Source organism: Manis pentadactyla, chromosome 11 (genome assembly GCF_030020395.1).
Source record: "Manis pentadactyla isolate mManPen7 chromosome 11, mManPen7.hap1, whole genome shotgun sequence".
Classification (NCBI taxonomy): Eukaryota; Metazoa; Chordata; class Mammalia; order Pholidota; family Manidae; genus Manis; species Manis pentadactyla.
The window spans coordinates 9,417,334-9,430,423 of NC_080029.1; the positions used below are offsets into that span (position 1 = coordinate 9,417,334).

A 13,090-nucleotide genomic window follows, 5' to 3' on the forward strand; every position below is an offset into this window, starting at 1 on the left:
GATATGTTGCCTTTTGAGATGCTCAGGGGTCAGAAGGGGAAATGCCTCCCAGCATTTCACACACACAGAAGAAACCTCCTTGCAGAGGACTATGGAGAGAGTATTTTTGTTCCTGACCTAGTAGGGAAAACTTGCCTCTAGAGGTCCTGTTTCCTAGCTAAGGCCAACAATTGGCTGGACTTATTTCCCAGTATATCCCTAATGGGAATGATTCCACCTAGCATCCTGGACCAGTTGCTAAAGGTCAAAGGCTGCTGACATAGAACAGAAATCAGACTCAGTTTCTGCACAATGTATGACTTGTGTGACCTTGGGAACTTCTTTTCATCCCTAGTTTCCTCATCAATAAAGTCAGGATGATGCTAGCAAAGCGCGGTTGGCAGGATTAAATGAGATAATACAAAGTACTTGACATAATCGTTGGCAACCAGTGAGTTCTTGGTAAATGTCAGCTGCCCGGCAGACAAAAGATGCCCAGTATATGTGTAGAAATTCTCTTGTCTGTGCTGGGAATGTCAGTCAGCTGGTGGGGTGAGCCCAGGAATTGTATGTGCATCAAGCTTTGGCTTTTAAATCACCATTGTTGGAATAACCATCCCTAAAGTTTGCTTTTGATTTCAGAAATGTCTTTTTAAAGAATCATGTTTATTTCTGTGATGTGGCAGTGCCTCATCTGGGGTGTTTTCCCTCCCTCCACAATGCCCTGTCTCTTCCCACATTTTCACATTACCAGCATCTCATCATACTTTGCAGGGGAAAACATTTTTATCATCTGCTTTACTGGAAAATATACACTCCTTAAATAGTGTTCTAATGCCTGCAAGAAAAAAAAATTAGCAGAGTTGTCTCCTGGGAAGCAGCCTTTGACTATTCAAACCTGAAGAAATGAAGGGTTTTATTTGTGGAAATTGGGACATCCGGTGCAGTCTACGGAGAGAAGCAGAATTAAAAAAAAAAAAAAAAACCATCAACACCTCCACACACCAAAAAAAATATTAATAAAATCTCAGAGAATATTTTAATATTTTACACTTTAGGTAATTTCCAAGTTCAGGGCAGCTTTTCTTCTGAATGGGGTTCATTTTATTGCATAAAGGTGGTCTGAATTTTGCTGAAGACTTACTGAAGCATCTCTTCTCTATTTGCGAATCTTTGATCTCACAGCAACCCTGCCAGGTAGGGATTCTGGGTCCTATTTTACAGATGAAAGCACAAAGGCTCAGAAAGATAAGAACTTGCCTGAGGTCACACAGCTGAATCTCCACCGTCTGCCACATCCACTCACCACACTTCTTCCACTCTCTTTGCTGAGCTGGATTCCTTCTATTTCTCAGCAGTTCTCTCTGGCACCAGCCTTTGCTTCATGTCCTGCAGGATTCCTGGAAGCAGGTAGCAATCAATGGGGAGTATTAAGCCAGAAAAACTCAGAGAACAGGCAGACATGTGATATTCCTAAGGCATGGAGGAGACCTTGACTCTCTTGAGGAGCCCCGGTCTCAAAGAGTTGCTGGTTGGTGAAGTTTAAATACAATTAATTTATTCACATGTGCAGCTAACATTTATTGAGCATGCCCTAGGTACCCAGCATGGCAGTGGGCTCTGGCAATACAAAGATGAATTAGAGAGCCCTGGTTATAAATGCATTCTTTTTTTTTAAATGTTTATAACTATTTTGTTCTATTTTATTTTATTTTGATATTGTTAATGTACAATTACTTGAACAACATTATGTTTTTTAGACTCCCCCTATTATCAAGTCCCCCCCACACACCCCATTACAGTCACTGTCCATCAGCGTAGTAAGATGCTATAGAATCATTACTTGTCTTCTCTGTGCTATACTGCCTTCCCCATGTCCCCCACCCCCACCCCTACATTATGTGTGCTAATTGTAATGCTCTGTTTTCCCCCTTATCCCTCCCTTCCCACCCATCCTCCCCAGTCCCTTTCCCTTTGGTAACTGTTAGTCCATTCTTGGGTTCTGTGAGTCTGCTGCTGTTTTGTTCCTTCTGTTTTTTTCTTTGTTATCATACTCCACAGATGAGTGAAATCATTTGATACTTGTCTTTCTCTGCCTGGCTTATTTCACTGAGCATAATACCCTCTAGCTCCATCCATGTTGTTGCAAATGGTAGGATTTGTTTTCTTCCTATGGCTGAATAATATTCCATTGTGTATATGTACCACATCTTCTTTATCCATTCATCTACTGATGGACACTTAGGTTGTTTCCATTTCTTAGCTATTGTAAGTAGTGCTGCAATAAACATAGGGGTGTATATGTCTTTTTCAAACTGGGCTGCTGCATTCTTAGGGTAAATTTGTAGAAGTGGAATTCCTGGGTCAAATGGTGTTTCTATTTTTAGTTTTTTGAGGAACCTCGAAACTGCTTTCTACAATGGTTGAACTAGTTTACATTCCCACCAGCAGTGTAGGAGGGTTCCCCTTTCTCCACATCCTTGCCAACATTTGTTGTTGTTTGTCTTTTGGATGGTGGCCATCCTAACTGGCGTGAGGTGATATCTCACTGTGGTTTTAATTTGCATTTCCCTGATGATTAGCGAAGTGGGGCATCTTTTCATGTGCCTGTTGGCCATCTGAACTTCTTCTTTTGAGAAGTGTCTGTTCAGATCCTCTGCCCATTTTTTAATTGGATTATTTGCTTTTTGTTTGTTGAGGTGTGTGAGCTCTTTATATATTTTGGATGTCAACCCTTTATCAGACCTGTCATTTATGAATATATTCTCCCATACTGTAGGATGCCTTTTTGTTCTACTGATTGTATCCTTTGATGTACAGAAGCTTTTTAGTTTGATATGGTCCCACTTGTTCATTTTTGCTTTTGTTTCCCTTGCCCAGGGAGATATGTTCATGAAGAAGTTGCTCATGTTTATGTCCAAGAGATTTTTGCCTAGATTTTTTTCTAAGAGTTTTATGGTTTCATGACTTACATCAGGTCTTTGATCCATTTTGAGTTTACTTTTGTGTTCGGAGTTAGATAATAATCCAGTTTCATTCTCTTACATGTAGCTGTCCAGTTTTGCCAACACTAGTTGTTGAAGAGGCTGCCATTTCCCCATTGTATATCCATGGCTCCTTTATCATATATTAATTGACCATATATGCTTGAGTTTATATCTGGACTCTCTAGTCTGTTCCACTGGTCTATGGGTCTGTTTTTGTGCCAGTACCAAATTGTCTTGATTACTATGGCTTTGTAGTAGAGCTTGAAGTCAGGGAGCATAATTCCCCCTGCTTTATTCTTCCTTCTCAGGATTGCTTTGGCTATTTGGGGTCTTTTGTAGTTCCATATGAATTTTAGAACTATTTGCTCTAGTTCATTGAAGAATGCTATTGGTATTTTGATAGGGATTGCATTGAATCTGTAGATTGCTTTAGGAAGGATGGCCATTTTGACAGTATTAATTTTTCCTAGCTAAGAGCATGGGATGAGTTTCCATTTGTTAGTGTCCTCTTTAATTTCTCTTAAGAGTGTCTTGTAGTTTTCAGGGTATAGGTTTTTCACTTCCTTGCTTAGGCTTATTCCTAGGTATTTTATTCTTTTTGATGCAATTGTAAATGGAATTGTTTTCCTCATTTCTCTTTCTGTTAGTTCATCATTAGTGTATAGGAATGCAACAGATTTTTGTGTATTAATTTTGTATCCTGCAACTTTGCTGAATTCAGATATTAGATCTAGTAGTTTTGGAGTGGATTCTTTAGGGTTTTTTATGTACAATATCATGCCATCTGCAAACAGGGACAGTTTGAGTTCTTCCTTGCCAATCTGGATGCCTTTTATTTCTTTGTGTTGTCTGATTGCCGTGGCTAGGCCCTCCAGAACTATGTTGAATAAAAGTGGGGAGAGTGGGCATCCTTGTCTTGTTCCCGATCTTAAAGGAAAAGCTTTCAGCTTCTTGCTGTTAAGTATAATGTTGGCTGTGGGTTTGTCATATATGGCCTTTATTATGTTGAGGTACTTGCCCTCTATACCCATTTTGTTGAGGGTTTTTAATCATGAATGGATGTTGAATTTTGTCTAATGCTTTTTCAGCATCTATGGAGATGATCATGTGGTTTTTGTCCTTCTTTTTGTTGATGTAGTGGATGATGTTATGGATTTTCGAATGTTTTACCATCCATGCATCCCTGGGATGAATCCCACTTGATCATGATGGATGATCTTTTTGATATATTTTTGAATTCGGTTTGCTAATATTTTGTTGAGTATTTTTGCATCTATGTTCATCAGGGATATTGGTGTGTAATTTTCTTTTTTTGTGGTATCTTTGCCTGGTTTTGGTATTAGAGTGATGTTGGCCTCATAGAATGAGTTTGGGAGTATTCCCTCCTCTTCTACTTTTTGGAAAACTTCAAGGATGATGGGTATTAGGTCTTCACTAAATGTTTGATAAAATTCAGCAGTGAAACCATCTGGGTCCAGGGATTTTGTTCTTAGGTAGTTTTTTGATTACTGATTCAATTTCTTTGCTGGTAATTGTTCTATTCAGATTTTCTGTTTCTTCCTGGGTCAGCTTTGGAAGATTGTATTTTTCTACAAAGTTGTCCATTTCTTCTAGGTTATTCAGTTTGTTAGCATATAGTTTTTCATAGTATTCTCTCATAATTCTTTGTATTTCTGTGATGTCTGTGGTGATTTTTCCTTTCTCATTTCTGATTCTGTTTATGTGTGTAGACTCTCTTCTTTTCTTGATTAGTCTGGCTAGGGGTTTATCTATTTTGTTTATTTTCTTGAAGAACCAGCTCCTGCTTTCATTGATTCTTTCTATTGTTTTATTCTTCTCAATTTCATTTATTTTTGCTTTAATCTTTATTATGTCCCTCCTTCTACTGATTTTGGGCCTCATTTATTCTTCCTTTTCTAGTTTCATTAATTGTGGGTTTAGACTGTTCATTTGGGATTGTTCTTCTTTCCTGAGGTATGCCTATATTGCAAAATATTTCCGTTTTAGCACGGCCTTCGCTGAATCCCACAAATTTTGTGTTGTTCAATTATTGTTTTCATTTGTCTCCATATATTGCTTGATCTCTGTTTTTATTTGGCCATTGATCCATTGATTATTTAGGAGCATGTTATTAAGCCTCCATGTATTTGTGGGCTTTTTTGTTTTCTTTGTATAATTTATTTCTAGTTTCATACCTTTGTGATCTGAGAAGCTGGTTGGTATAATTTCAATCTTTCTGAATTTACTGAGGCTCTTTTTGTGGCCTAGTATATGATCTATTCTTGAAAATGTTCCATGTGCACTTGAGAAGAATGTGTATCCTGTTGCTTTTGGATGGAGTATTCTGTAGATGTTCATTAGGTCCATCTGTTCTAATACTTTGTTCAGTGTCTGTCTCTTTACTTATTTTCTGTCTGGTTGATCTGTCCTTTGGAGTGAGTGGTGTCTTGAAATCTCCTAAAATAAATGCATTGCATTCTATTTCCCCCTTTAATTCTGTTAGTATTTGTTTCACCTATGTAGGTGATCCTGTGTTGGGTGCATAATATTTAGAATGGTTATATCCTCTTTTTGGACTGACCCCTTTATCATTATGTAATGTCCTTCTTTGTCACTTGTGACTTTCTTTGAAGTCTATTTTGTCTGATACAAGTACTGCAACTCCTGCTCTTTTCTCCAGGTTAGCATGAAATATCTTTTTCCATCCCTTTACTTTCAGTCTGTGAATGTCTTTGGGTTTGAAGTGAGTTTCTTGTAGGCAACATATAGATGGGTCTTGCTTTTTAATCCATTCAGTGACTCTATGTCTTTTGATTGGTGCATTCAGACCATTTACATTACATTTAGGGTGGTTATCAACAGATATGTACTTATTGCCATTGCAGGCTTTAGATTCGTGGCTACCAAAGGTTCAAGGGTAATCCCCTTATTATCTAACAGTCTAGTTTAACTCACTTCATGTGCTATTACAAACACAACCCAAAGGTTCTTCTTTTTTGTCCCCTCCTTTTTCTTCCTTCTCCATTCTTTGTATGTTATGAATCATATTCTGTGCTCTTTGTCTATTCCTTGGGTGACATCTATTTAGCCTTAGGAATACTTCCATCTATAGGAATCCCTCCAAAATGCATCGTAGAGGTGGTTTCTGGGAGGTAAATTCTCTCAACTTTTTCTTATCTGAAAATTTTTAATCCCTCCTTCAAATTTAAATGATAACCTTGCCAGGTATAGTATTCTTGGTTCAAGGCCCTTCTGCTTCATTGCAGTAAATATATCATACAATTCCCTTCTGGCCTGTAAGGTTTCTGTTGAGAAATCTGATGATAGCCTGATGGGTTTTCCTTTGTATGTGATCTTTTTTCTCTCTCTAGCTGCTTTTTAAAGTCTGTCTTTGTCCTTGATCTCTGCCATTTTAATTATTATATATCTTGATAATGACTTCCTTGGGTCCCTTGTGTTGGGAGATCTGTGCACCTCCATGGCCTGAGAGACTATCTCCTTCCGCAGATTGGGGAAGTTTTCAGTAAATACCTCCTCAATGACACTTTCTATCCATTTTTCTCTCTCTTCTTCTTCTGGTACCCCTATAATATGAATATTGTTCCATTTGGATTGGTCACACAGTTCTCTCAATATTCTTTCATTCTTAGAGATTCTTTTTTCTCTCTGTGCCTCAGCTTCTTTGTATTCCTCTTCTCTAATTTCTATTCCATTTACTGTCTCTTCTTCTACATCTAATCTGCTTTTAAATCCCTCCATTGTATGTTTCATTTCAGACTTAAATTCGTTCCTGAGTTCTTGAATATTGTCTGTACCTCCATAAGCATGTTTATGATTTTCATTTTGAACTCTCTTTCAGGCAGACTGGTGAGTTCAGTTTCATTAGGCCCTTTTTCTGGGGTTTGTGAGATTTTGGTCTGAACCATGTTCTTTGATGTTTCATAATTCTGTGTGGTGCCCATTAGTGCCCAGAAGCTCCAGTCTCTGGAGCTGCTCAGCCCCTAGAGTGAGGCTGGGGGTCGTAGGAGAGTGGAGCTGGTGCCTTGGGGGAGGAAAGTTCTGTTTCCTGATTCCTGTCTGCGGTGCCTGTCTCCAGTGTCAGAGCCAGTGTAAGCCTCTGTCCTTTGCATCTATAACTGTTGTAGGCTGAGCCTCCTTCTGGCTGGCCTGATGCCAGTGCAGTGATTGCTGGTTTGAGAACTGGTGCCGGCAGGCTAGGAGGAAGGTGCAGCAGGCTGCGTTTCAGTGGGGGGTGGGGGGGGCCACGGAGCTGAGTAGGCAGCCACAGGGATGGGGCACCTGAAGCTCCTCAAAGTTCCCAACCAGCTGGGCAGAGCGTGCCCAGACAACCTTGTCCAACTCTCCCCTCTCTTGCACAGCAAGCTCCATGCAAACCCTGCTCCTTCAGCAGCCTTCTCGCTGCTAGGAAGCCTCTCAAGCCGCCTGCCTTTCCTTTGTCCCAGAGCAGCTGGGTGTGGATCCCCTCCTCCACAAATGTCTGCAATCTGTCCCCCAAGCAGTCCACCTGTCTGAGCTCCCCAACGTTCAGAGCACCACACAGTGTAGGTTTCTGCTCCCAAAGCAGGCCTCCAGGGATCGGTGTTCAGCAGTTCTAGGCTTCCACCCCCTCCCCTGCTCCATTTCTCTTCCTCCCGCTGGTGATCTGGGGTGGGGGAAGGGCTTGGGTCCTGCCTGATAAAGGCTTTCATATGTTACCCTGTGTTGGTGAGGTCTACTCTGTTCATGAGGTCTGCATGCAGTCTGGTTCAACCTTCTTTCTTGTTGCTGTTTCAGGGTTAGTTATAGCAATTAACTATATTTTCATACTATTTGTGGTTTTGGGAGGAATTCTCTGTCTCACCTCTCATGCCACCATCTTGAATCCTCTACAATGCATTCTTAAGTAGTTTGTAGTGAAGTGGGTGTGACAGAGATGCACAGTACTGGAAGCAGAAATATATGGACAGGTGCTGCGAAGTTCCTTAGACAGCCACCAGGTACCATCAATTCCAGCATCCCAACCGCTGGAGGATCCATTTCTACCACCTTGCAGCTTTGTCACTGAGACCAACTGTGTCTCCTGAGCTCCTGCTGTGTTTCTGGCCCCTTCTCCACACCACAACTAAAGCCACAATCTGACCCATTTTCGTCCTCCAAAGGTTCCTCTCTGCCCTGACAACAAAGTCCAAAGTCCTGGGCAGAGACCCCTCCACACAGGCAGATTTGGGGTCTTGTCCTCTGTCAGATCCCAGTGCAGAGCCAGGCCATGGGTGGGCATTCAACCAATGTTTGTGCAGCCAAACATTTACTATGCTATAATTCAGCCTTGTGACATTATAATGCGGAGCCCCTGCCCGCAGACATTCTGAGTCTTTTTGAAAACTAGTCGTTGGTTAATCAAGCCAGGATCCACTATAACCCCTTAACTGGACTGAATTTGAAATTCCTAACAGTTTTCATATGCTGATGAGCTAAGAATTTTAAACAAGGTTTTTAGAGACATGACAATACATATGTGCATGTGACTAATATCAAACTCCTAAGTGTTCATCGGGTTCATAGTGCAAATCCAGCCATATTTGGGATTGATGTGGACAGGCAAGAGGACAGGAGAGTCTGGGCTTACCAGTGACCCTGGGCAGTTATCTAAGCAGCTTCATGCCCCATCTACAAATGATCCCCTCCATTTCTGGCCTTAGGAGGTCACTGTGAAGAGCAGATGAGCACCGGCTAAAGCACGGGCTGTCCAGACCCGAAAGGGCTGTGCACACGTAAGGGGTCATGGTGGTGATCAGAGAAGGCGGCTTCCCACTGCCTGAGGTCCCCAGCACATTCCTCCCCTGGAAGTGGCTGGGGGTACACGGGAGCTATCTTTGTTGTTCCTATTCTTACCCAAAGGGGGTCTAGGATGTGGAGATAAATAATCCACCCAGATTATCTGCCTGAAGTCATCCTCCCCATAAGCAGAGGCAGGAAGAGCACCAGGCCAGATAGTTTTAGAAATCCTTCCGTGGGAGGGATGTTGGATTCCATGGTCTCTGAGGTCCAGTCCAGGGATTCTTTGTGATTCTCTGACTCCATGTCCTTTCCCTTGGCAGAAGTCAGTGTTAAACAATGATAAAGATTCTAGCAGAATTGGGCAATTTCTAGAAAATCCATTTCTGGAAACTCCCGGGAAGCCAAGCCTTTAGGCAGAGGACTTTTCCTTCCCCAAAAATGAAAGGGCAAAATAAAAGTAGTACTGTTATTTCATACAAGAGGGCAAATAACCTAAAACCCCCAAGAGGTCACATGACTGTTTCAGCCAGAACTCCAGACCCAGGAGGCTGCGTACACCTGAGGAAGGGATGTATCACAGTGTGGTCCTTGCCTGGTGCCCAGCATCATGAACTTCACCCATTGCCAAATGCAAACATTTTGTGATCGCCTTTCCAGAAGTTGTCTTGGGCCCAGGACCATGCAAGCCAACTGTTCGTCATTTGGTCCTTGCCTTCTGAGTTCAGCCCTGTGAGAGTCACTGACTCACTCACTCACTCACTCAGCAATGAGACTTCTCTCTGAGCCTGTGCTAGATGATCAGATAGGGAAATTAATGGGGTACAGCCCTGTTCTCAAGTACTTCACAATTAATGGCAGTGAGGTGGGGGGACCATCAAGTAAGCATAATTATAATGTAAGGTGAAAACAGGAGGGCTGGTTCACAGGATATTATGAGATTGTAATAATATTACAGGAGTTGTATAAGAGTCACTCAGCTGGGCTTAGGGGTTTTGGAGAAGGTTCCTTTGGGGAAGACATGACTGAGCCGGAGAATACTAGGTAAAGAGGAAGTGCAGGCAGCAGGGGAGGTGAAGGGCATTTCAAAGGGAACAGAATGAGCAAAGGCCTGGAGGTACTGGGGTGTGGCCAGGACCTGCAGCAGTTCAAAAAGTGTAAAACCAGGACTAATAGGCAAGGAGGTGGCACAAGGACCAATCAGGGAGGACCAGAGGCACTGAAGGGAAAAGGCATGATAATGATGCATTAGTTCAGTGAATATTCAAGTACATGTTAGGGGCCAGCCTCACTCTGACTGCTGGATCAGGCTCCCATTCCATCTTGAAAAACCACCTAAAATTCTCTTTCCACCTTGATGCAAAGAAAAGAAGTTCTTAAGGCTTGGGGCCAACACCTGGTATACAGTTGATGCTCAGTCCATGTTGGTCGTGGCTCCTCCCTGCCAGGGAGTTGTTACTGCCTGTACAATGTTCCCCAAATGACACAGCACTCCATTCACAGGAACTGTTATCTTTGTATGGTGAAAAATGGCCCATCCTGCAGCCCACACCTCATTGTTTAAAGCCTTCTGTTCCCTGAGATGGGCCTTTTGATAGAAAGGAAGGCCAATTCTCTGGCTCTTGGCTTTGGAAAGAAAATGACTTTCAGCCCAACTTCGTCCCATAGCAATTACAGAAAATAAATTGAAATGTAAAGACAGGAGATGGCTAGCAGATGAGGCAAAATTAGGTGCTGCTCGGCTACCAGCACCATGCTCTGTAGGGCAGAGGAGCAGACCCTGCTCCCTGGAATGTGAAATGACCCCGCGCTTTGGAATCAAAATCGGGGGAAGGCAGCTGCTGCCTGGAGCCCAGGGGCATGCATGCAGGCACCCATGAGCCCCCACTGCCTCCACGGGGCCTTCATCAGGCGCCCAGACCTGCAGATGAGGAGAGCTGGGGCAGGCTGGGGACTCCTGGAAAAGACCTTTGAGAGGTTTAAAAAGAACTTGTTGGTTTTCTGCCTGACTGTAAAAAATATGTGCTCATGCTGGGAAACCTGGCAAACAGACAGCAAGGAGAAAGAAAAAGCAATCTAGCGCTCCGCGCCTGGATATTATATTCCTGGTCATCTTCTGTATAAACTTCCCCACTGAAGTGTCAGTGCACGCAGGCAGCCAGCTCCTGTCCCTGGCTGCCCCGTACAGAAGAGGGCAGGGCCCAGGAAGCCACACAGGCCATGTCCCCACTGACCCTAGGCTCCCAGGTCAGTCCTCAGAGAATTCCCCTGACCCCTATCCCCAACCCAGGTACTTACCCCATGTGGATTTCTCTTTTCTGGAACTCTCTTCCATCTGTATTTTGTTTCCTTGTTGGTTGGCTGTTCCCCCACCTCTACCAGGAATCTACCCAAGGCTGGAGTCACCTTAAGGCCCTGCCTCAAGGGCATGGGATCTGTTCACCTGTGGGGGCTCCACAGTGATTGGTTATTTAGGGAGTGGCCCATCCTTGGGGGTTTCTAGTATTTCAGTAGTATGAACATAGCAAGGATAAATACAGCCCATGTTTAAACGCTGGGAGCCCTGCCCCTTTTTTTTTTTCTCTTAAAATATTCTGTACATAAAGGACTTTGTGTGTGTTCTGAAAGGGTCAGAATACTGAGCTGGAGGTCTCCTTCCCTCATTCACTTGGTAGCCTGGGGAAAATTCCAAGAGTCTGGGATCTCACTTTTTCTGTGTTTGTAAAACCAGTAACTCTGCCTGACGTTTGAATTATGAGCCCCAAACAAGATCCCGGAACTTAAGAGAGTCAGACGCCTATACTCCACAGGGTACCGGGCAGGCAGACTGCTCCTCCCTCCTTCCGGAACCTGGGGTCATCCATCTCTGGATGGGATTCCCTGGAAAAGGTTTCCAACATCCAAACCCAGGAAAGGGGGTCCTTCTCGCCACGGCCCCGAGTTTAGACAGAGAACTCCCCCTAACACCATACCCACACTCACCGCTCCCCTACCCAGGCCCTCGCAGCCGCGCTCCCGGGAGGTGCCTGCAGGGCGGGTGGGCACGGCCCGGACCCCTTGCCCTGAGCCAGGCTGCCTCTCAGAAATGCGGGGACAGGGGACCTGCGGTGGAGGGGTGAAGGTCGGGGTCGTACTCGGGACTGGGGGCGGGGGGAGGCGAGCCCTCCCGGACCAGGCACTGGCACCCGCGGGCTCACCCCCTGTTTGCGTCACTCGGCCCGCCTCCCCCTGAGACATCACAATCTGGGGGCCGGGACCCCGCGGCCTCATCATCGCCGGTTTGCTACCAAACAATCCAACCAACAAACACCCCGGAAAAAAAAAAAAAAGAAACGGGCCTGAGCTCCCTCCTCCGCCCCGCCCCTCGCCCCCCGGACCCCCGCCCCGCACAGGGGAGTGAGCGCCAGCCGGGCGCCCCGCACCCGCGCCCGCCAGCTGCCCGCCCGCGGCGGGGGCGGCACGACCGCGCGCCCGCCCCGCCCGCGCCCCGCCCGCGCCCGCGCCGCTCCGGCTCCGCGGCGCCCTCGCCGGGTGCGTGCCGCTCGCACGCCCGCCCGCCAGGCTCTCCGGCCCGCCGCCCGCGCCCGGCCCCGGCGCCCCGGCCCAACCGCCCGCGCTTCATGGCTGCGCACGAATGGGACTGGTTCCAACGCGAGGAGCTCATCGGACAGATCAGCGACATCCGAGTCCAGAACCTGCAAGGTAGGGCGCCCCAGCCTCCCCAGAAAGGAGCGCCAGCTCGGGCTGACCCCGGGCGCCCGGGAGCCGCCCCCACCCCGGCAGCTCCGGCCCGCGCCGCCCCCTGCCGGGTCCCGACCCAGCCCCCCCAAACCCCAGCGCTTCCGGCGGGGCCGGTTCACAGTTGTCCAGGAGGTGGGACGGCACACGTGTGTATCGGTGGTCCTGTTTTCTTTGGGGGAATGTCACGACGCTCCCTCCAGCCGCAGCTGCGAGTTTGGAGAAGTTTGTAGTGTGGGCTCAGGGGGGCAGTGGTCCAGGTCAGGGAGAGGAAGAGAAAGTGCGGTTACGTGCGTGTGAGTTCGCACACTTCCTAAGTACTCTGAGGCTAGGGGGATTGAATGGGGAGCGGCGCCTCTGGGTGGCTGGGGAGAAGGGGGCCAGGGGCGCGGATCCGTGGGGTCAGGCAGGCAGCAGCCAAGACCGGCCCTTTCCCCCGGAATGCCGGGGTCACTGGGGAGGGGGCGAGGGGCCCCTGGGCAGCGGACGCCTGGACCAGAGTCTGTCTTCTTGAGAGGAGGTGAAAGAAACTCTATGGCTAGCGCGTCGGACAAGGGCTCGGGAGTGGCCCTCGCCACCGATGAAGTCCATTTATCTTTCAAGAGCGTCTT

At 46.0% G+C, this 13,090-nt stretch overlaps 1 protein-coding gene and 1 long non-coding RNA gene across 7 annotated transcripts in view; one reads left to right on the top strand and one right to left on the bottom strand.

The window, feature by feature from the left end:
• Nucleotides 1–519: 519 nt before the first annotated feature.
• LOC118910894 (uncharacterized) lies at nt 520–12,111 on the bottom strand. Of its 4 annotated transcripts, XR_005024222.2 has the most exons (6): nt 11,724–12,111; nt 11,040–11,621; nt 10,014–10,094; nt 8,859–9,056; nt 1,286–1,379; nt 520–1,192 (listed from the first exon to the last, which is right to left on the bottom strand). It is a non-coding gene; the product is annotated as an uncharacterized LOC118910894 (long non-coding RNA). The 4 variants fall into 4 exon arrangements; XR_005024219.2 differs by having other exon boundaries at nt 11,040–12,111; XR_005024220.2 differs by having other exon boundaries at nt 8,859–9,171; nt 11,040–12,111.
• Nucleotides 12,112–12,242: 131 nt separating this feature from the next.
• Nucleotides 12,243–13,090, top strand: part of CLMN (calmin) — a 101,008-nt gene continuing 100,160 nt past the window's right edge. For 2 of the 3 annotated variants that reach the window (XM_036882039.2, XM_036882040.2), the window contains exon 1: nt 12,243–12,443. In XM_036882039.2, the coding sequence (XP_036737934.2) occupies nt 12,362–12,443 (82 nt within the window). In that variant the 5' untranslated portion in view covers nt 12,243–12,361. The remainder of the gene's footprint in view (nt 12,444–13,090) is intronic. The other variant, XM_036882043.2, reaches the window with a different exon arrangement.